The sequence below is a fragment of the Corvus cornix genome, chromosome 3 (assembly GCF_000738735.6).
Source record: "Corvus cornix cornix isolate S_Up_H32 chromosome 3, ASM73873v5, whole genome shotgun sequence".
Lineage (NCBI taxonomy): Eukaryota > Metazoa > Chordata > Aves > Passeriformes > Corvidae > Corvus > Corvus cornix.
This window is the reverse complement of record NC_047056.1, coordinates 10,995,255-11,017,404: the sequence shown is the minus strand read 5'-3', so window position 1 is coordinate 11,017,404 and position 22,150 is coordinate 10,995,255. Positions and strand designations below refer to the sequence as shown.

The 22,150-nt window shown below is 40.2% G+C and overlaps 1 protein-coding gene across 12 annotated transcripts in view; it reads right to left on the bottom strand.

Moving 5' to 3' along the window:
- Positions 1–22,150, bottom strand: part of LOC104696613 (WD repeat containing planar cell polarity effector) — a 148,761-nt gene that overhangs the window by 25,042 nt on the left and 101,569 nt on the right. For 11 of the 12 annotated variants that reach the window (XM_039568549.1, XM_039568553.1, XM_039568550.1 and 8 more), the window contains 2 exons: positions 20,432–20,495; positions 14,317–14,419 (listed from right to left, as the gene is read on the bottom strand). In XM_039568549.1, the coding sequence (XP_039424483.1) occupies positions 14,317–14,419; positions 20,432–20,495 (167 nt within the window). Of the gene's footprint in view, positions 1–4,074; positions 9,710–14,316; positions 14,420–20,431; positions 20,496–22,150 lie in introns of those variants that run through there. The other variant, XM_039568555.1, reaches the window with a different exon arrangement.

Sequence of the window (22,150 nt, the reverse complement as noted above, 5' to 3'; positions counted from 1 at the left end):
GGTGAAAACAAAAGCCAAGCAATCAAGATGTGTCTGGCCAAATACTTAAAGGCCCAGTGCACACATTTAGTTGACAACTGACTGAAATCTGAACCATTTTGTTCAGCCTTTCTTGTTGCTTCAAAACTGATTTGGGCTTAAATAGCTAAAACCTACAGGTGTTTAAATGCTCTCCCTTGTCAGCAGAAGAGCCTCATCAGATATGGTCTGAGGATGCAGTCAGACTGGAAGAGATATCCAAAGACCCCACAGGTGAATCCCAAAGAGCAGGCTAGCCCACCTGTGGCCCTCAGGCTTATTTTGCTCGCCTTTAAAGATGAAAATTCAGAGAAGTAGTAGTTACTAAGCACCCAACTTACCAAAGCAATTAGGCTAAATGCACTGCAGCTAGAAATTTAAGCAATGCACTGAATTTAATTTGAGAATTCATGGTCGTAAAACTGAAACCTTTAACATTTAACCTAGCAGTAAATTAAATCAGCTTTCTGACCAAGTGAAACATTCTATGCTATTGAAAAGTGTGAAGCACACACCTATTAAAAGGAGGATTTTTCTTTTTCTTATAACGAATAAAAACTTGGGACCAGTTGTTTGCCTAATCCAAATAAAGAAAAAATGGGAAAACCACCTGTAAATAAAGCGCAAATTATAAAATATTGCTTTCTAATCCCTGCCAGTTAATGTGTTTGTAGTCAGTGGGTTTCACAGACAAAAAAATTACTCATGCTGGAAGGTTGTATGGACTAAACTTACTCTGATATCAATGAGCTTAACGTGTACCAAACCTGAAAATTCTCACGTAATTTTTCCAGTCACTTTAAAAATACTGACTTTAGGATGCTAAGTTTGTAATATCTCAGGTATGTTTTTGTAAAATAAGGGCCAAGTTTTCACAGGGTCTGTGTGTGTCTCTGCATAGAAAATGAGGAACACTGATGTAATGCATAGAAAACATGCTATACAGCTGGTACCAACACGTTGTTTTAAACCTACAAACCCTCAAAGTTTACTGTGATGTGTATATATGCAAACTCTGTGCTTGCACACACACACATACACACACACATATATACACACACAGAGGATATGCAGAAAGGTATCCTGGAATCTGGAATCACAGAATATCCTGTTGCTGAGCTCTCTTAATGAGACTTACACAGTGCTCTGCTCAGTATCTCTTGACTAAATCCTATAATAAAAGACAAAACTTGGATGCATTTTCTAAATGCACCTCAAGGCACTAGGTCATAAAAGAAGTTGGGGTATGAGCACGCCTTGTTCTACCCATCTCCAGAGCGCCCTGACCGACATTTTACAATTTACCAGAAAGGTGTGGCTGAAAAGGCACTGAAGTAGATACAGGGGCAGGTCCTCCCTGATATTTGCATCCTGTCACTCACCTGCTGCAGTGCTTTGCTGCACAGACTTGCTGTGATAACCACTCTGTGGTTTGGGTGCCCGAAGGCTTTAGAAGCTGATGTGACCCTGTCGGCACTGAGAACCCTGACTGATGGGTTGATACTTTCCTTCCCACCTCTTCCCACTAAGAGACTGATTTAGAGGGAAAACAGCTTTGGAAAGGGGACACATTACACTTCACGTGCCCTGTTGAAGGGGAAACGCAACCTTGTAGGAACTGTGGGTTTTTCATTCCCAGGCTGTTCCTTCCACTCCCTGGGAAGATCTTCACCTGACTGATATCCCTCAATTACAGAGTGGCACGAATACCAGAGTGTTTTTTCCTTTTTAAAACCTCACAGAGGTAGTTTACACTATACACTGCCTCCTGCAATCACCAATACTTTCTCCCTGCCTATTTAAATAAACTGTGTCAGCAGGAGCAGCGGCTGTGGACACCGCTTGGGAAGCTCAAAGCCCTGGAGGGAGCTGTGGGCAGTTCATGGTGTTGCTTGTGCTTCTGAAGGTAACCAAGAGGAAAGTCTATGGGAAGCAATGCAAAAAACCTGACACCTTGATGCCAGGGAAAAAAAGTCACCATGGCTCCTGCTGCTGTCTCCTCACCACCCCATCTCATTCCCTTTCTTACTCCTCTTCTCATTGAAGTAGACAACAGGAGTTTGGAGATTAGCTTCTGTCTCAAACAGATGCTCACCTCTTTGGAAAAAAAAATTAATTTTAAGAGAAGGTAATTAACCTACATTGCATTCTCTGATATCTGCTAAATACAGCATTGCTTGTCAGCCACTCCTTTTATCACTTAAAGTGCATTTGTATCCATGGAAAGCAATTAATGTTCAATGGGAAAAATTTGCCCTTACAAAGGCATCTTGCCACTTTCCTGCACTGCCGTGGCGATCCTTTTCCTTCCTTACATGCCACCACCAGTCCTTCTCACACAGATGTGCATCGTCCAGAGATGTTTTCTTCTGCCTGGCTACTCCTGTGCCCTTATAGTCCTTCCTTACAGCCTGACTCTGCTCCCTCTGCCTCTTCTCTGACTTCAGGTGGAAACCCTTCCTCATGTTTTCTAGCACATTTTTGGACTGGTTTAGGCTGCAGTTGGGAACTCAGCCCATCGCAGGGAGGATCCTGGCACCAGGATCCTTTCTGATCTCTAAAGAGTTGCTTGAAGCAACACTCCCTCTGTAAGAACAGTGCTCAGCGTAAAGCAGGCTTACAGCTCTCTGCTGATTTCAGCCCTATTTGACTAATGATTTTGCTTCAAAACCAGCAAAATTACCTTTGGGATCACCTAAACCAGAGTGCCATGTGAGCAGCTTGTGCCTGGCCCTTGAGCCTCTTCTTATGCCTCCCCTGGTACCCCAATGGAGCAGGGGTACAAGCAGCCACAGTGACCAGTGCTGGGCTTTTTAAAACTGCTTGCCTAGCTGGCTTTTCATCTGCTCCCTTTGTACCACAAACAAGAAGAAGAACCTGATCTGAAACCACATGTGAAAATAAGGAGCTCTTCAATTTATATTTCTGAAGTGAAAATAGATGTGCAATACAGCAGGGACTTTCAAGCCCCCCAAGAGCACCGAATTTTAAAGATTTAATCACTGCCATTTAAAATAATACAAAGCAAAAGAGAGTTAGGATGCCAGTAAACTAGAGCAAAGGAGGCAGCTTTCTAGGCAAGCTGAGTGGCTTAAGCAGTGGGAGAACATCATCGTGGCAACTCTTAATATGAAAATGGTCAAGGATTACTTCACAGTCTTGCAATAGCAGATGGCTGGAGCCGTTTAATCAGGCATCTTTTCTATTCTTAAAACCTATAATTATCTGCTATAAGGACAACATCAAATTGGCACATGAGATTTTTCATTTCTCATCCCCAAATTGAGGGGGGGCATGGCTACCAAATTTCGGAAGGCTTTGATCTCACGAAGAGACCTGCAACTGCCCAACTGGGGGAATTGTAGCCGAGATGGTACCTGAGGATTCTTGTCCCGGCTAGGATTTCCCTGGGCATGCTCAGGACTAACCACTCCTGTGCCGTGGAGTTACTAGAAATCTGGAAGGCGGTAAAAGAAAAGGCAGCTTGCTCAGATGCTTATCACAGCAGCATGGTGCTACTTGAGATTTAATCTATCAGTATAAAAAAAGCCAACATCAAATTGAAGCTATGCTGAGAACCTGTTCCCTTTCAAAGCAGAAAAGGTGAAGGAAAAGATGAATCCCAATGATCTTCTGGCACAACATATTCTCTGGTCCTGGTGAAGGTCAAGCTGATTTAGCTATTATGTTGACCTGATCAAATTTTGATTTAAATTAATGGTGAAAACATTTGCAGTTCCAAACATAAGGCAAAAAAAAACTATCCTACAAGTATTCGAGGTATTCTGAATACTGCTACTGGAGAATATTTTATAAACTAATTTTCTTCTAAAAAGACTTTTTCCCCCCCAACCCTGATTTTTATTTTAAAACTTTTAAAACTCCCAAGCAACCAAAATCTGTTCACTACATTTTGGGAAGTGCCTGAAACCTTGCTTAAAAACAATTACAACTTCTTAATATATGTAATGTATTTGACTATTTCTTCATCACACATACCACTGATGCACCAAAAGAAGGCAGGACTTCTGACACAAAAAGTTGCTTTAAAACTAGTTTTTAAGTTTTTTATTCTTTTCTTTGGAATGAGTGGAACTTTCAGTTGTAATTTCTAACACAGTATTTTAAACAACTTGTTAAGGACCCGTTTATAAGCACCAATATTGTCAGGTTTCAACTCACACAGGTAATATAACATTTGCACTGGGCAAAGCAGTTTACCCCCTGCTGACTGGAAATTACTGATAATATTGACTGTTTCTTTTGCCCCAAAATAGGGTGAGATCAGTGTGTGCAGAAACTCTTCTCCTGGTTTTGTAAATATTGCCCTTCTTTGACAACTGCAGCACCGGGAACCTGAAACACGCTGAATGAAATGCAAACAGACTAATCTGTTAGTAAATAATTTCAATTAGGTGATGGAAAAACAGCCGGAAATAAAATGTTTATTGCTTTCTTCAGCCTTTCCTTCCCCTCAGTTTCACACTGTATTTTCCGCAGTGGACAATGACAAGTTTAGGATGGGGGTGGTATGCCTGCACACCCCAGTGCAGCCTTTGTGTACCATGGTTGTTGTCACACTGACACCTAATGGCAAACACGAACGAGAGGATTACAGCTGATTTCCCAGGGGTGTGCTTTCACCTTATGTGGCAAAAATTACAGAAAATAAGAGAGCTTAGGAAATGGACTTCATCTGGCTGCGTGGTCAGCCTGTGGGAAGTGACAGCGAGGGGCTCTGGCATGGGATGGTGCTGAAAGGATGGGCAGCCTGCCACAGAGAGCTCACGCAGTCCTCAAAGAAAAGCAAAACCATCCAAGGCTAAAATGAGCAGGCCAGAGTCATCCAGTGGCTTGGTGATGGTTGTAAAAGTCTAATTACATCCAGTTCTTTACCTGCTGTCTTGTTTCTAATCCCAATGAGTAGACAGAAAAACTCTCAAATAAACACAGGAATAGGATGGGGCAGTTGATAACAATATATGAAAACAAGGCACTGACTAAAGGCTGGGCTTCTTTCATGACTTTTTGAGGAATTTTTCCAGAATGTTTTACTGTTAAAATTCTGTTCATTACAGTGATCAGTGTGGTGCTAACTCTTCCTTTACATACCCGAGGCAATGGCAGCACAGTGAACAGGGTGATGTGGGCTCACACTGCAGCAGAGGGTGCCTTCATGAACTAAACATTTTGCCCTTTGGTGGCTAAAAGCAAGGGCTTAAGGTAAGCACTTTGTAGCTGTTTTCTTCAGCCACAGTGCATCCTACGCAGTAGAATAAATAATTAATTGTAGTCATCATCTTCCATCTGGTTGATAAAAGTTCCTATTATTTAAGCAGAGGTGTGGTGAAATTCAGCAGTGAACTTCAAACATGGTTTAGGACTGGGTTCCAAATCCTTCAGTCTGAGGGTGAGTTCACGTAAGGCTCCTGATGGTTTACCAGCATCTACCAAGTGATGTAAAATCACATTCTGGGATTTTTCTGCAAGGTCTCTGGGATGGCCCCAGAATCTGCTCTTCATCACTTGGAGGTCTCCAGGGGGGATTTTAGCAGCAAGAACATTAGCAAGAGAAATACAGCAGAGGTAAATGAGTAACCATAGTAAGATGCAGCAGAGGTTTCATCAAGCAAAAAGATATAAGCTAGCAGTTGTTGTGAAACAATGTTAAATTTTTGAAAAAAAATAGAGAAGCCATGCTTAGGTTTTTAACACAAATCTACAGGAAAGAATATTGACATTTACAGGGAAAATTTTTAAGCTATCAGTTAAGTGGTTAATCCATGGAATCTAATTTATGTGAGAACCCTACCCTAACTTTTTACTGATGTTGTGGTGTCCCTGGGCTGGGAGGGCAGGAGGCAGAAATCAAGCGGCTGTTGCAGCTTTGATTATCATGAAGATGAAAAGGTGGGACACTGGCAGTGTGACTGCAGTAAGTGACTAATTAAAGTGAACACCATACATGCTTAGAAGCTATCATTAATGATATCTTTTCATCATATTGAAATATTGTGCCATTTCATAATATCAACATTGCAGAGATAACCAACTGCCTCACAGTCTGTTTTTAAGACTGAATTTACAGTTTGAAATCTAGCACGATTTTCGTATCTTGAATGCTGTGAAAAATATTATTGAAGGGCAGGTATTACCCATGCATGGGCTGGGGAGTTGCAGAAGTTTCATGGCACCGAGATTTAAAGTAAAAACTTTGAAGTCTCAGTGCAGACCGAAAGGAAGGATATTTAGGGAAAAGATACTTCAAATAGCTGAAATTAAATACAGAGTGTATGTTGAGGAAAGAAAGAAGTCTTTAATTCTGGATGTACTTACTGCCTTGTGCTAGGCATTGCGGATCACTTTTTCACCAATGGTTTTTCTTAGACAACTCCCTTCTTTTCATCTTCTGGCCAAGTTTGACACTTTAGAAAGTGCCTGAGTGAGAAGAGCAACGATGCAAAGCTCACCCTCAGGCCCCACTGAGCTCTTCCCTATGGCTTTCACCAGCCGTGTCCTGACTAGAATGTTCCAGTCCTGAGATGGGATTTTAACAGGGAACTTGGTTTTTTTAGGCTGGAAGCACTCAACAAGAACTAACATCAGGTTATCAAACACCCTCACTCTTGTTGTGGGAATTTTTTAGGGGTGAACTGTCAAGCAGTCTCTTGTGTAGGAGTCTTTGGAGGAAAACGGCCTCAACCTCTGATTTTGCCTGTTGGCAATTCTACAGTATTCCCACATAAGGACCTGTGGTGTGCCTGGAGAGTGCAGTGAAAGAGGAGGAAATAAACAGTCCTTCAATGTTCTTGTTTGTTTTTTGATCTGACACCAGATGTGCAAGTGTTTTCATATTTAGAAGAGTCATTCCTTCCAAGTACAGGGATCTTCAGCTTTCTCCCGATGTTGACTGTGCTCTGCCTGATCATTACTTCTAAAACTCACCTGCACAGGGAATGCTTGGAGACAATTCTTTGGTAGGTCGTTCTAAAAAGCCTTACCGTTGAGAGACTACAACCCAACATTAAATTGCCACCTCGCATTGGCCCACCATTGCACCTCTTTTCCAATTCCTCTGCTGTCATGCAACTGATGTGATGAATTACAGCCTGTCACATCACGTTACGTTACGCAGAGCAAACAGGACAAAACACATACCAACTGCCATGCAAATATGTGTTTGCCAACGCTTTTCAGTGCGCAGAAATGCAACTGGCGAGTTCCCTATCGGAAAGCGAGAGGCTGAGGGATGGCTCCAGGGTGTGTGAGACAAACATGTCCCTGACACACCGTGAACACACAGATCCACAGCTCCCAGCCAGCTGCAGTAATTATGAAAGCACCTCCTGCTGTGATTACTTTTTGTTCTTTCAGAAAAAAAAAAGCAGCGGTGGTTTTTGTGATGTCATGAAGCAAAATACAAATACGTAATAATTCCTCTGGCTTGTGCTCAGATTTGGAGCTATTTTTATGACTAGCCAGATTTTTGCTGTGTATGTGTAAATGTAACACCCACTTATGTACACACACACGTGCATACTCTGAGATGTGTGAATATATATTACATATATATTATGTGGCTTTTAACTGCAGTCTTTTAGACCACATGTGGGCCTTTTGAAGCTAATGGGAGATTTACCAGGGGCTTTTTCACAGAGCTGTAGGCAAGAGTGGAATCCAGAACATATGAATATTATACTATAATGATATAGTGTAAATCATCTAGTTTGACCTACAGTGAATTAGAGGCTATTAAATTTCATCCAGGTATCCTACACCAAGCCAGACAGACATGTGTTTGACTACTGCATAAATTGTATTTGGCTAAGACCTATTTCCCAGAAAGGCATTCATTCAGTCTTCATGCAAAGACACTTTCCATGCATCAATTTCTTTGATAGTTTCTTTCAACAGTTATTTTAACTATGTGTACTTTCTGTTTAAATTTATTACAGTCTATGGACTGAGGTCAGTGATGAGAAGCCAAATTCCTACTTATATTCCTAGCTACAATGTCAACAGCTTGCGTATTGACTTGCCTCTCTTCACTTCAATGCCATGCCATGGGCATCCCTTCAAGATCTTTTATGCTGAACTATTCTTTATCATGTTACATCCTCCCCCAAGGTGTAGCTCTGTGAATTTCTTTTACTTTTAAAACTTCCTTCTTGATCTGTTGCCACTGAAAATATGTTGTTTACTCGGTAATTAGTGTCATCCATTCACTGTTGTCTGTGTACATCAACTTGTCTGGGGGTTATAGGGATAAGATGGAATTATAGTGAAGAGATCTGAGAAGAGTGACCTGACATGCCTTGCAATATCCTAATTGTTATTAGGATAAAAACCATATCAGATACAGACAACTCCTTTCAATTTCTAGAATTTGGAAATATTGACATTTTTTTGTTGTTGTTTATAAATCAGTTGTAGTATGTAGCTATAGATTCAAAAAATGTAAGCCCCTAAAGCTGGCAAAAAGTAGTTAATCTATGATTTCTGGTAAGATTTTTTCATAATCACTAGGGCATAATTTTACTGCTGGAAGACATTACAAAATATGAGGATCATTAAAATTAAAATATTAAGGAGAAGGTGTCTTCATTTTGGGCATATAGTTGTGCTTTTTAAATCAGGTTCTGTAGTGGGCAAGAAAGAATATGTCACTATAAGGAAGGGAAAAAAATGGAAGGCCATGATAATTCTAAAGCTTGACACAAAACTATGAATCTCTTTCAAGTGAAGATACACAGATCTTTGTGTAGACCTCTGCAGCTAAGCAAACCAACTAGCTTTTGATGTACTTACAATTATTAGGGGCTGAGGATTATGTCTTCAGGCAAAGCTGTCTAGCAGTGGGAAGGTATAGATCAAAACTGACACCATGACACAAGCAAGAGGAGAGGTGAGATGAGGTGGAGCCAAAAATAGCTTGGCATTACTATAGACCTCAAGTAAAACAAATGACCCCACTTCTTGAAAAGAACACAAGGAGGGGAGCAGTACATACCTGTAACCCTCAAGAGAGTAAAATCCTCACTACCAGCTGGAAATTTAAAAACAGGATGCCATGCCCTGGGTGCTGGCTGCTGCTCCCTCCTCTTGAAGCCACTCTACACCAAGTAGCATGTCTTTCCAGACCAGGTCTTTGCAGATGGCAGCACTCCTGGCCATGCCAAGCCTCCCCATGAGCTTGTTGCTTGCTAAAATCCCCATCCAAGCCCACCGAAGATGGTGGAAATCCTTTAACTGTGTTTAGTGGGCTCTGTGTCAAGTGCTGTGTGTGGCTTGATATGTTCAAGAGAGTGTATATATGAGCACAGTTAAATAATTTCAAATTACTATGGATCTTCAAAGACACTCATCTTGGGTGGCACAAAATTTAAAAAGTGCTCATGGAAACGAATTTCTTGCCATAGGTGAACTGCCAATCATACTTAGAAAACATTTTTCATTAAAAATGTTTTTCTGGCTCTCTGGGGAAAAAGTCACATTATTAGAAAAATAAAAGCAAAGGGTTTGATGCCAGAGGTTTTGATTGACTTAAACTGAAAATATAAATAAATAAATGGGAGATTTAACACTTACACTGAAGGGGGCAGGCTCCAAAAAACTGTAGCATAAATAAGTGTCCCCCGAGCCTTCCCACATCACAGTTCACCTCTGTCTGGGACAATACCTTTGAAGCATGCTGTAAACATGTTATACAGTGAAATAAAAGTCATTAAATAAAGGCCAAGGTTCTCAGTTAACTTGAAATTTGATAGATGACAAGAGAAAGCTGCATGTGCCAAGGAAGAGCAGGAAATGAAGAAAGCTTTGCCATCAGTGTCAGAGGGGTATGTGAGGGTGAGGAGGAAGTCCTTGAGAGATGAAAGGAGTCATTATGGATCAGAGAAGGAAATGTTACCAACTAGGCTAATGCAGGGCCAGAGAAGGTTACAAATACAGGGGACAATTCTAAACATGGTCTTCAAATGCAAGGAGGCTCCCCAGGACTGTCAGGAAGAGGGGAAGATCTGAGAAAATGATAAGTGATTTGGAGGTAGCAGACTGTAATGCAAGACCAGACTGGCATCTCACACAAAGCACCGTAGGATGTGTCATTAGTAATTATCACAAAGAACATGTAAGCCATTCAATAAAAAACACTACCACAGAAATAAGATAAAATTAATTAATTCTCCACTTAGGGTTCAAACTGGTGACGTTCCTTGCCAGTAAGGTGAAACATTTAGGGTCCCTGCATTTTAAATGTCATTTTACAAACACTGTGGGAAATTAGACTTCAGTCTCTGTGAGAACTGATAAGATTCCCTATCTCGCAAACAGTAGGGAATACTTCCAGAAATATTTTAAAATTCTATTTTAAATGGAAAAACCTCAAGCACTTTCATGAGACATCAGTGAACCACCAAAATGTTAGTCAGTCCCATCTAGCATTTCAGAACAATGCAATTATCTGAACATCAGTGTTTTTGTTAACATATCTCTGTTAGAAATGTTACCTAAACATTAGAGTTACTAATATTCTGAATTTAATTCTAAGTAGAAATACAAGGTTTCCCAATTTGCCTTTCAACGATGCAGCAGTTATCTATCTTGTCACAACATGAATCCCTTTTGGGTGAAAGCTGTTGATTTGAAGGTTAAAATCACCTTGCTAGGCCCTAATGTAATTTGTTGGAAGTTGGCCTTGGGAAACTTTCTGACACTGCCTACATATGCTCTTCATTGGATATTCATTGAGCAATGATGTCTGAAGGGCTGAGCTCTTCACCACCATGATCATTATTAGTTATGGCATTTCTTAACAGGCTCTGCCATGTCAGTTCTTTGCAACTCAGGTTTTACATTAGCAACCTACACTTTACAGCACCAAACAGACTCACTCTTCCACCACAGACAATGCTGTTCCAGGAGAGTATATGCCAGGCTACACTCATAAACAGAATTTATTAGTAACCTACATATATGCCAATATTGAATACATTATTTATTCTCTCTTTTAATCAAGTGAAATGAGGAGCGCAGCATACATTTTAGGCAAGGCTAAATGAGAACTCCCTGACCTCATTAAGGAACTTGTGGATCTACTACAGAAATAACTCAACAGAAAATCTTTGGCAGAAGAAACCACAGGATCCATGGGCAGTGGTCTGCTGATCAAATAAAAAGGGAAAGAGGAGATAGCTAATGCCATTTCTGAGATGTACAATACCATTACTTCAATCTTTTCATCCCCCAAGATGCATTTTTACAGGCTGTCAAACATAAAGTCTTATGAGAATACTTATCCTCAGAAGATTTTAATCAGATGAACAAAATACCTGATTCTGCCAAAACCATAGTTCACCTGACACTTCTTCTTGCTCAGCAATATTCTCACCTAACTACTGAGCTCTGGATGTCTACAGGTGTTTTTACCAGATACCCTCAGATATCCTTAGCTTTGAAGGTGGCTTCTTCAAAACAGTGTCCAGCGAACTGCAATCATGTGATGATGAACTGAGAAGAGCCAAAATTCAGAAAATCTTAAAACAATCAACCTCTTTTTAGTTTTATCTTGACACAAATCTCGGTATAATATATGTGAGGAATCTACCCATATAGAACTGTGGATGACGTCTACAAATTTTAGATGAAATTATATTGTCATCCTACATTATTTGTAGGGGCTTGAAACTTTTCCTGAAAGTCTGAGTTTGAAATATATTATGTTTGAAGTGAGCCCTGTACACAGAAATATCTTGACAAATTAAATATATCTGGGGCAAGATGGAGCACTCTCAAAGACTTGGGAATCAGCCAGAAGCATTGACTCATTTTCAAGCAGTGCTGAGCTGAGGTTTGAGGATGGGCTAGCTCAGGAAACTTCATCAGATGTTGACATATGAAAATGGTTCACTTTTTTACTATTTAAGACCAAATATTATACTGATATATATATATATAAACATATATAAACCAAATAAGCTGTAGAGGTGTCCAGTATAAACTCAGTAGCACTGGTTGCACCTTGCTGCCCCTCTTTGCTTAGGTTACTGTCTTCTTGTAGAAGCCCAAAGTGGGTGTTCAAGAAGTTTGGGGGAAAGTGTGACCCTTGGTGAACGGAATGGCTGGAAGTTCCAGAGAGCAGGGACTAGCTGAAGAGGACTGGGCTTAGGAAGTGGTCAGGGGACACAGACTTGTATGAAACAGCATTTTAAAACTTCTGGCTCTGGCATGATTTTATCTCCCCCTCTCAAAGTATTAGAAAAATACAGCAATTTACATATAAAGCACTTATCATCTTTTGTTTGCATTGGGTCCACAAAGTTCATACCTCATGTCAACTTTTTTGCCAACAACAGTTTATGAAATGAAAACATCATTAGAGAGGACGTTGGAATAAAGTACAACAAAACAAAACCTGTAGCTGAGATTTCACATGTTTAAGGTGAGATCCAACCTGCAGTGAAACAAACTCATGGGAGATTCCTGTTTATTTTCATGTAAAATGAATTGGATGCAAATTCATTACTGTTTAGAGACTGAATCTCAGTGACAGTTTGTCCCTGGGGGCATTGAAAAGTATTTTAAATCATTCTGATAGTTAATTATTCAGCAAAAGTCTTTATCATATAAAATGACTTTAATAATTTATGCTAATGGGGCACTGCAGAGGTAACTTTAGGACTGGTCTGGAGGAGGGGAAGACTGTGTGCCTGCACATTTGTAGCTGAATTGCAGTTACACGTGTAGGGCATTTGATATGCAAGGAAGGCATCTGTGATCACCTCAGTTCTTTCCCCTACCCCTCTCCCTGCACATGTGTCTACAATGCTACAAAGGGCTTTCACTAAGATACAGATTAGACTTTAAATTTTCTGGATTAAGTGTCAGAGAATAGATAATAATCAGAGGCAAGTCCTGGGTATCTCAGTTATATTTGGTGCAGCAGGTAAATACCTAAGAAGTAAGAGAAGAGAAAGCAAGGGAGATATAACTGTACACTTTAAAGATTTCCCATTAAGGGATGACCTAAACAGATGTCCTTTTTTTCGAATTCTAGCAGTGAAACGGCTTGACCAAAGGCCCAGTTGTGGTGGAAAAGAAGCTTTAAGTGACTTGAGCATGAAAATGAAAGACCCTGAAGAGAAGAGTTCAGGAGAGGCACTGCTTGATTCCTACTCTGGTGGAGAGGGAAGGAGGTGATACTGTATTGCAGTAGCCTTGAAAGTCATGGATTTATACAATCTATAGAAATGGCCACATAAAAGCATATATGGCCTCTCTGCATTTCTATGTACTGGAGTGGCATTCCCTTGTATGCTCTTGGTAAACAGGGAGATGTACAGTTCCAAAAGAATCCCATGTTACCCAAGATTTCAAAGGTTTTGTGACTCTGACTCACAAAAAAACCTTCTGAGTTTTAATCCTATTCTACTTCTTGGCATGGGACAAGGACAAAAGCTCAGTGCTTTCCTCTAATAGCCAATGATGCAGTAGAATAAGCAAAACAGAACTGTGCATGTTTTATACAGACATTTTTAGGCTTTGTGGGTTTTTCTCCCTTTGTCTCCAATGGAGGTCAGCTCCCCAGACATACACACCTTCTGCTTGGTTCATGCTATAAGGCATGAAATCAGAATGGTCTCATGTGCTTGCATACATATCTTCATGTAAATTCAGAAGAAACACAAGGAGAAAGTGAATGAATTATGAGTTCCCTTGCATGAAAAGTCATCTGTGTTTTAGCTATTAGTCACATGCTGCAACTTTAGCATCAATACTCCTTATGGAATGCCAAGAATCCCACTGCAGGCCAAGCTGCTGCTTTAAAGCCAGGATCTGAACCTGTGTTCACATCAGGAAATGTTCCATCCAAGTGCTGCCAAAGCATCAATGCTGGATGTGACTCCAGTGTGCACCAGCAAATATTTAGAGGTCAGTGAGATTGCCATGCCTGGCCTTTAATGTTGATATGAACAATGATTTTCAGATTCAGTCCCTTACCTCTTGCACTCAGTTCAGTTTGTACAGCCTGAACTTTTGTATATAGCCACCATATAAATCTTTTTGCTTCATAGCTATCCTCACATGGGTACTGGAAGGCAAAGCTATGTGATTTTTATAAGCCTCCTTCTTTAGTTATGAATAAAAATACTGTTCTTTAGTCACAAATAAAAATCTGGTCTCACTTTCAAAGAAAACAATGTAATCAAAACAATAACTCCTCTACAAATACAACACCATGTTCTACAGGACAAGTATTGATTAAAACAAAAGGGCTTTTTAAACACCATTAGTTCTTACCAATTCCAGTAGTTATTGATTCTGCATCAATGTCATTAGCCTTTCTCTTTGCCACATCAGCTAGTGCCAATTCACCCTTATCTAGAGCAAGGTAGTGGATGTCCTTTGGAAATAAAGGAGAAGAAAAAAGATTAATCTAAAATTAATCTCAAAGGAGCAACAAAAGGGATTTTGAAAGAAAGAGGGTTTTTATTATTTAGATCACAAACACAGATGGAACTGATGAACCTACCATTACATTTTAATTGCCTCCAATGCAAATGTGTTTCCTTACTTGTGCTGTTGAATACAGCAATGGATAAAACACTGACCAATCATGCACTGATAAAAGCAAAGCTATTGACTCAGTGTATGAAAGAAACCAATCCGTCTGCTTTTAACATAACTTCTGTTGAATTAAAAGAGAGTTGATAGGAGGTGGCTCTGTGTAAACCAGATCTGAAGTACTGGAACTCTCCTGGCTGACAGCCTGTATTTGGAGCGTGCTAGAGACATGGTGCTTAGAGACATGGTCTAGCGATGGAGCTGTTAGTAATGGACTCGATGACCTTAGAGGCCTTTTCCAACCTTAAGGATTTTATGATTTGAAGGTTTCCATCTTTTAGGGACTAACTTTTGCTTGAATGTTGTCATACACTCACTGTTGAAAGTCGTTACCCTCACTGTTCTGTGGGTAAGGGGATGATGGTCCTCCCTGCGCTGATATTGGAGGTAATAGGAGCAATAGCTGCTGCTCAATGGTTCTAACATCCACAGAGTTAACATGACTCCTCAGTGACTCCTGAAAAACAAGGGGCTTTCTAAAAATGTTGTCTAGCATGAATAGCTGCTAATAATCTGGATCTAGTCTTTTATCTAGAGTCAAAAATGGGAGGGCTGCAGCAGGGGTTTATCGTTATATGGAATTATAGAATAGCTTGGGTTGGAAGTGACTTTAAAGATCAGCTTGTTCCAACTCCCTGCCCTGGGCAGGGACAACCTGCCCTTCCACTCTGCCAGGTTTCTCCAAGCCCTCTTCAACCCGGCCTTAAACACTTCCAGGGATGGGGCAGCCACAGCTTCTCCGGGTAACTTCTGTTCCAGGGCCTCACCACCCTCACAGGAAAGAATTTCTTCCTAATATCCAACCTAAACCTACCCTCTGCCAGTTTAAAGCCATTCCCCCTTGTCCCAACACTGCATGCCCTTACCAAAGTCAAGGCTTTTATTGCATGTTAATATTTGAGGTGAAAACTACCTGGAGTACATATAGAACTATTTGTGGGAGAATATATTCCCACTGACAAACTACAGTCTCACTGCCCTTGGTTTTGGTCCTCAAAGTAAACTTTCATTCTTGACCATTAATCAAGAGACAATTAATCCCCTTCTCATTTGGCATCACAGACACATGCTGCTCTGTGCATGAACTGTGACACAGAAAGTGAGGGAAATCCAAGAACAGTTGGCAAAGTCTTTTTCCCCCACTACTTTTTGAAGGTGCCATTTGGCATCCAAAGATTTGAGTCATCCCATTGCTCTGTAAGCCATCTGCATGAAGGAATTTAAAGGGAAAAGGAGTGTTTGCTGGAAATACTGACCTCTGCATGCCATAAAAGCAACTATATTCTCCCTAATGTGGAAGATTTCAGGTGAAACCATCCTTCTTGATGTCAGTTTACTGCCACCTGCATCAATATGACAGAAACTCTTACAGGAAAAGTGACTTTAGAAAGAGAAGTTTAGATGAAAAAGTGAGAGTAATAGTGTTAGGAGAAGGACATGTTGCTTTCAGTAACCCCTCATTTAATAACAATAGCAGCAACAACAACAACATTATTAAAAAAAAAGTGAAAATCTTAGGGAAACTGAGACTGATTACACAGGAAAGCCTGGAACTGACTTGCAGGATCTGCAGTCTGCAGGAGACAGAAGTGTCTTCTCATCACAAACACAGGTGTGACTTAAAAATGTGCAAGTGTCTTGGAGCAAAGTAATGGGTTACGAACTTGTGGCGAACTCTGTATTTCCTCTCTTTGTAGGTCTAACTTGGTTGTCAGGAGAAAAGGGCTTGAGTAGAAAGGTATGATTTCTATGAAGATTAAACAGCAGATATTGTCAGCTTATTTAGATAACAATAGAAAACCCAAGGGCTCTTGGACAAGTCTGAACTTACAGAGGTTTGGATGTATAGGCAGACTTATTTAAAATACCTTCTGACAATGCTTAATGATTGTCTTTTTGTAGCTTAAACTATGAAAAGTATTGTGTTCCTCCATGCAATTTCAAATAGTAAGCTTGGGGATTGGATGGAAACAACTGCAGCAAATGATGAAGTTTTGTCAGTGAAGAGCCTGTGCACTCTCTGTGTATCAAAGCAGCTGTTATTTCAGGTCTTGGTTTTGCCCATTTTCTGGTTCGAGTAAAGACGTTTAAAGGTGCTACACATCCATCATTATCTAACAGGGGCCTTGTAAGAAATAAAGGTTAGCAGTAGGTTGGTAAGTGGCTTTTTTTGTTGTTCCTTGAGTTGCTGTCATGAAGAACAATAAAAAAAAGTAGTCTTTGCCTCATCTCTAAACCATCTTTAGAAAGAAAATACTACAGATATGAAATCTCCTTATTAGACCATTTCAGATAAAATTTAGGTGTTTCTCATTCAAATAAATCAGAGAAAGTGGATTTTTTAAAGAATTTATAACTGTCTAAGCAGAACTAAACTAGAAAACTAAAAAACAGAAAGAAGAAGCACCAGATTGCAGGGTGCTTTAAAGAATGACATAAAAATGATTAAATTATCTGCATATTCATGACAGATTTTTTTTCACACAATTACCTAAGAATTTATCAGTCCAAAGATCACATCTCTCTCAAACACAATGGTGACAATAAAAACAATTTCCAGCTGCTTATCAGGAGCTTGCTGAAAGGGCTCTATTTTATCATTTAACAGTTTGCTTACTTTTTGGACTACTTCCTTTTTGCCCTCACCTTTGTGACTCACAGAGCTGGCCGTTGGCGAGCAGAAGTCACTTGAAACACGATGTGCACTTGTCTATAGGATATTTCTGGGCAACACTCCAACATTTCTTCGAAGCATGCACTTTCCTCATCAGTGTATCACCCAAGATCTGACAGTTTTATTAAAGTGTCTTTTCCTTGCATTTTTTGCTACCTTTGGTACATGGGATGGCCTTTTGAATTTTCAGCAGCTGAGAGCTGGAACGCACTATAAAAGGATTTCAAGCTAACAACCCTTCCACTGCTTGATCTTTTCTGTCACAGATTGGATCAGTCACTGTCCAATAAATGGAGCTGTTGTTCGTGATATGTCCTTTTCAGTTTTATTTTTTTATTGAACTTTGTAGGAGATGAGATTAATTGATGGACTTGGATGTGACGTGAGGGTAAAGCTCCGGGAGAGACACAGCAGTGTATGTGTGTCTTGCTATGGCATCATCTAGTGACGCTATAGCTGTAGTTTTAAGCCTTTTTTTTTTCTTTTTCATTTCTTTGAAAGAAATTAGCCCCCAGATAGCATTCTCTCAAACTTCTTTTCAACCTCAAAACAAATAATGGGAATGCTGTAGAGCCCTGTTTGGTAAAATTGATGCTCAGGATAAATTCTCAAAGATATAGGACATTTCCTTAGAAGCCTCATGTGATGGGTACTCAATGTTTGCATCCTCCTCAACCTCTGTTATATCCATTCTTCTCTATCCTTTTCTTTTTGTTCCTTCTCTGTCCCCCTTTAAAAAACAGATTTTTTTCTTTCTCATTTTGCTTGTGTCATCAGGTATCTTTATTTCGACTACTATTTCTTCTTGAAATCCCATTTAATTAATTGGGAATAAGGTGATGCGACTCCTAGAGCTATCTGAGGTTGTAAAAATGGATAAAAACACTTTAAATATATGCAAAGTCAAATTGTATATTATTAATCGCATTTTGCCCTACATAAACAATATATAGGAATCATTCAGTATTAAGCAGAAGTGAGGGATGCACAGCCCTTGTTTAGCAGTAGTATTGTTACACTAATACCTAGAAGGACTGCAAGGTTTCAGGGAACAGGTTATCTAATTTTTCACACAGTATTAAGCACAATGAAGCCAAATTCCCTAGAAATTACCATGGCACAAATAAATAATGACCTATGCATGTTTAAACTTCTTGAGTCCTGTACTTAGTGGTCTTGCAGCAGTACCACTGTTAGCTTATTGTAAAGTTTGCTCATTAGGGACTGACTTAGATGATGAATTAGCAAAAGGACATTTCCCCAGAGGAGGCAGGTATGTGTGCTGCTTTTTGCATAATTTAGGGGAAACTATGAGGAATCTCAAAGGTAATGCAAGCAGAACGAGGACATTAAAGAACTGGTTTTGATCTCACAGTAACATAAGCCATGAGGAACTCTTCAGAAATATACATTTATGTTTAAGGGCATTGGTAGGATGGGAAATGAAGAGTAGGTGTTGAGAGAGGAAAGGAAAGGCAAACAGTAGGAAAGGATGGAGTTAATTGGTCTGTGAACATTGAAACTCCTCTTGAAGAAAGTTGGAGAGCCTTTTTGGAGAGAGTAAAACATGTTATCTATCACCTGCGGAGCCAGGTACTGACAGTCCCTCCCTCTTGTAAGCAGCTGTGCACCCATCTCCTCACCCAGCACTGGCATTCTCCACCCTGGTACAGAGGTGCTCCCTCAATCCTGCTGTCAGAAGAGGGAAGGAAAGAGAAAAAGATCATGTAGGAAATGCTCTCAGTCATATGAGAGAGGGCCTTTGATGGCAAATGCTGCAACATTTATTCTGTCAGAATGGCTAAAATTAGGGCTTATTTATTATCTGTACACTGGGAGAGCCCTTGACAAAAAGCTTTAATCTGCTCCAGGCATACCACAGTCTGAATCTTATATGCGGCTGCAGCAGTGCTTAGCATGATTAGGTATAAAATTTGTATTGAAGAGGTTACATTCAATAAAGAGAGAAAAGGAAAGAGATGAATCCAAAAAGATGGAAAACTGAGGGGAATAAACATAGAACATGTAATGAATTTCCTAAAAGTCTGACATTTCCATCACATTCTTTTGATGCATACTTAGGAAAGTTTATCGCAGTATTCACATCTTTCTAATTAGATGGAACAAGCCAGATGATTAGAGCCGTGAAAAAAACATCAAAAGGTTCACACAACTTTTTATATAATTAGAAGGGAATTTTCATAACCCCTAAAAGCAGGATTTAATTGTGTAATTTAACATACAATTTAAATATCAAGATCAAACTAGCAGGGCAAGTGACTTAATGGGATAAATGATATTAACATCTAGTGTCAAAGCTTAATTTAAACAACAGAATGTCTTCATTATGCAAAAGAGTCAAGCAAACGAATCGTTCAAAGGGCCTTTTTTTCAACAAGCCCTTTCCTATTGTTTCTTTGAAAACAATGAAATCAGCTGTGGATCAGCAACATGCTGAGAGACTAGGAGAGCACGATTGGCTTTGTCCATCTGACCTCACTGTGACATTGTGGGGCAAGATCTTATAAAACAAGAACCTCCTGCAGCGCTCACACAGAGGACCTTTTAAGAGCTGGTTAATTTTACTTTTGTAGCTAATTAAATGGGAGGGGGCAGAGAGTGCATGAAATGTTAAAACCCTTGTGTTGATGCTGCTGAGCTTTGTTGTTTTAAAAGTACCAGCAGAAGCGTTCATAATTTGTCACTTTTCACAAAACCCCAAGAGACACACTAAGAGCATTCAGGATCCCCAGGACATGGACAGCTCCTGTGTCCAGGACTCAGCAGCTGGACTTAAAGGAATGGATTAGAAATGTATAAGCTTATTAGAGTGAAAGATGACATTCACCCACATCAGGTCAGATGAAGAAAGGGAAAGTTTAAAAACACATATAATATCTCCTGGAAAATTAAGAATAGCCTGTAGGCCATGCTGGGGAAAATGTCAGTGACTCAAAAGATACTTAATTCCTACTGATGAGTTTCATGATGGCAAAGGTAGAACAGTTCTGTCTTCAGTATGTGTCCAAGACTGCAAATGACCTGGAACAGTTTTAATGTATGCAAAAGCTGACAAATAACATCCTCCAACAGCCTCTGTCTCCAGAAACAACTCACCATGAACAGGTCTCGAGCACCAATGTCAACAGCAAGCAGAAACGCTTTTTCAAACCTCTGATACCTGAAAGAAAAAGGAAACCTGTTGCTTGATGAGGTTAATTTAAGAGTCACAACAAATTTTGCTAACGTACAAAGTACAAAGTCTTTCAATGCTCATCAAAAGTGATGCCAAAGCTTTTTTGGAGAAACCTGATAGGCTTATACTCAGATTGAAGAACTGTGGGGTGGGACAGTGACTACCCTTAACCTTCTTCATTGCTTCAAACCTTCACCAAGTGGTTCAGTGTCGAGTCCCATCTGATCTGGTTGAATCTGAAGGGAGCTGAAGATCCTGTAGATCCTAACAAGTCCATCCTTTACAAAGATACCAACCACAACACAGATAACAGTATCCCCAACAATGCTGGTAGGAACCTCAAAATTCTCTACAGAAAATACTAATTCCAAATCTCACATTACTTCAGAGGTCCCTGTAGAACTTTGCACTGAGTTTTGTCCTTGCAGACCTCTCAATACAGCTCTCTGAAGATGCTAATCCAGTGGAGTCATTAATCCTCAGGGACTAAAAGAGGTAGGGGACTATGAGTAGAGTTATGAGACAACTGTTTTGTCTCATAACTACCTTAGCCCAGTATTAGCACAGACTCCTGAGAGTTTTCTGAGACCCTGCAGTGAAAAAGATTGCATCAATGAAGTAAAACAATGGGGAAAAGAGCAAAATCACAAGCAAAAATTACCTCCAGATGTGCTCTAGAAGGCACCACCTGAGCATGACCCAGAGATGCAGTAGAACAGGAAGGGGGCAGTGTGGATGTGGAACTTCACCTTTAAGGACCATTCCTTTGGTGGGTTGAGGCCTTGCTGAACAACAGCTCCTTCCATTTGTGGCGACAGACTGGCCCCTTCATCCTACCCAGACACCACACACCATCTCCTGGGAGTGCCAGCAAATACCCGCACGGGATGGAGGCACTGGGCAAGGCTGTGTATATCTTGTGTGCAGTCCTGGGAATTCCACAGAAGCAGGAGGACACAAGCCATCCATCAGAAGCTTTCTGAGGATATTTACAACACTGCACTGGGAAATGCTAATTCCAATGGAAAATTCTGCATTGGGCTAATGTCTCTCTTATACTAGGCGTGGATAATCAATATGTGACATTGTATTATGAGAAAATGAGTCTATCTGTACACATTTTCCTCTATTGCACATTTTTAACTGTTTAAGATTAGCTGTGAAAATAGATTTGGTGATTATTTTTAGAAATGCAAATACCCCAGTTTTATTTCTGCTGGGACGTAAAAGATTGATTCCATATAGAATGATTTTGTATTTACCCCATTACAAAGGGGGTAACGTTTCCCCCTTTTCACCTGTTAATGATTTCAACAATGGATCAGGTGTAGACACTGGAAGTTTGGGAAGGAGATGACTTCTTTGCCCCAGTGGGGAAAAAACAGCAGTGCAATTTCTCAGAGTTGGAGAGGTGTAGGTTGTGTTTGTCAAATGAATATTGTCAGACAGCATCACATGGCTGCCAGAATTTGTACAGCTCTGTACCTTGGTGGTGTCATAGGAAACAGTGGGCAGAGCTGCAGCTCCTCCTTGGGCCAGTGTGAATAAGAGGAAAGGTGGGAATCCTCCTTCCCCTGGGTGGGGAAAGTAGTCCCATATGATGCACCACACCAGGATTCCTGTTCCTGGCCAAAGCCTCA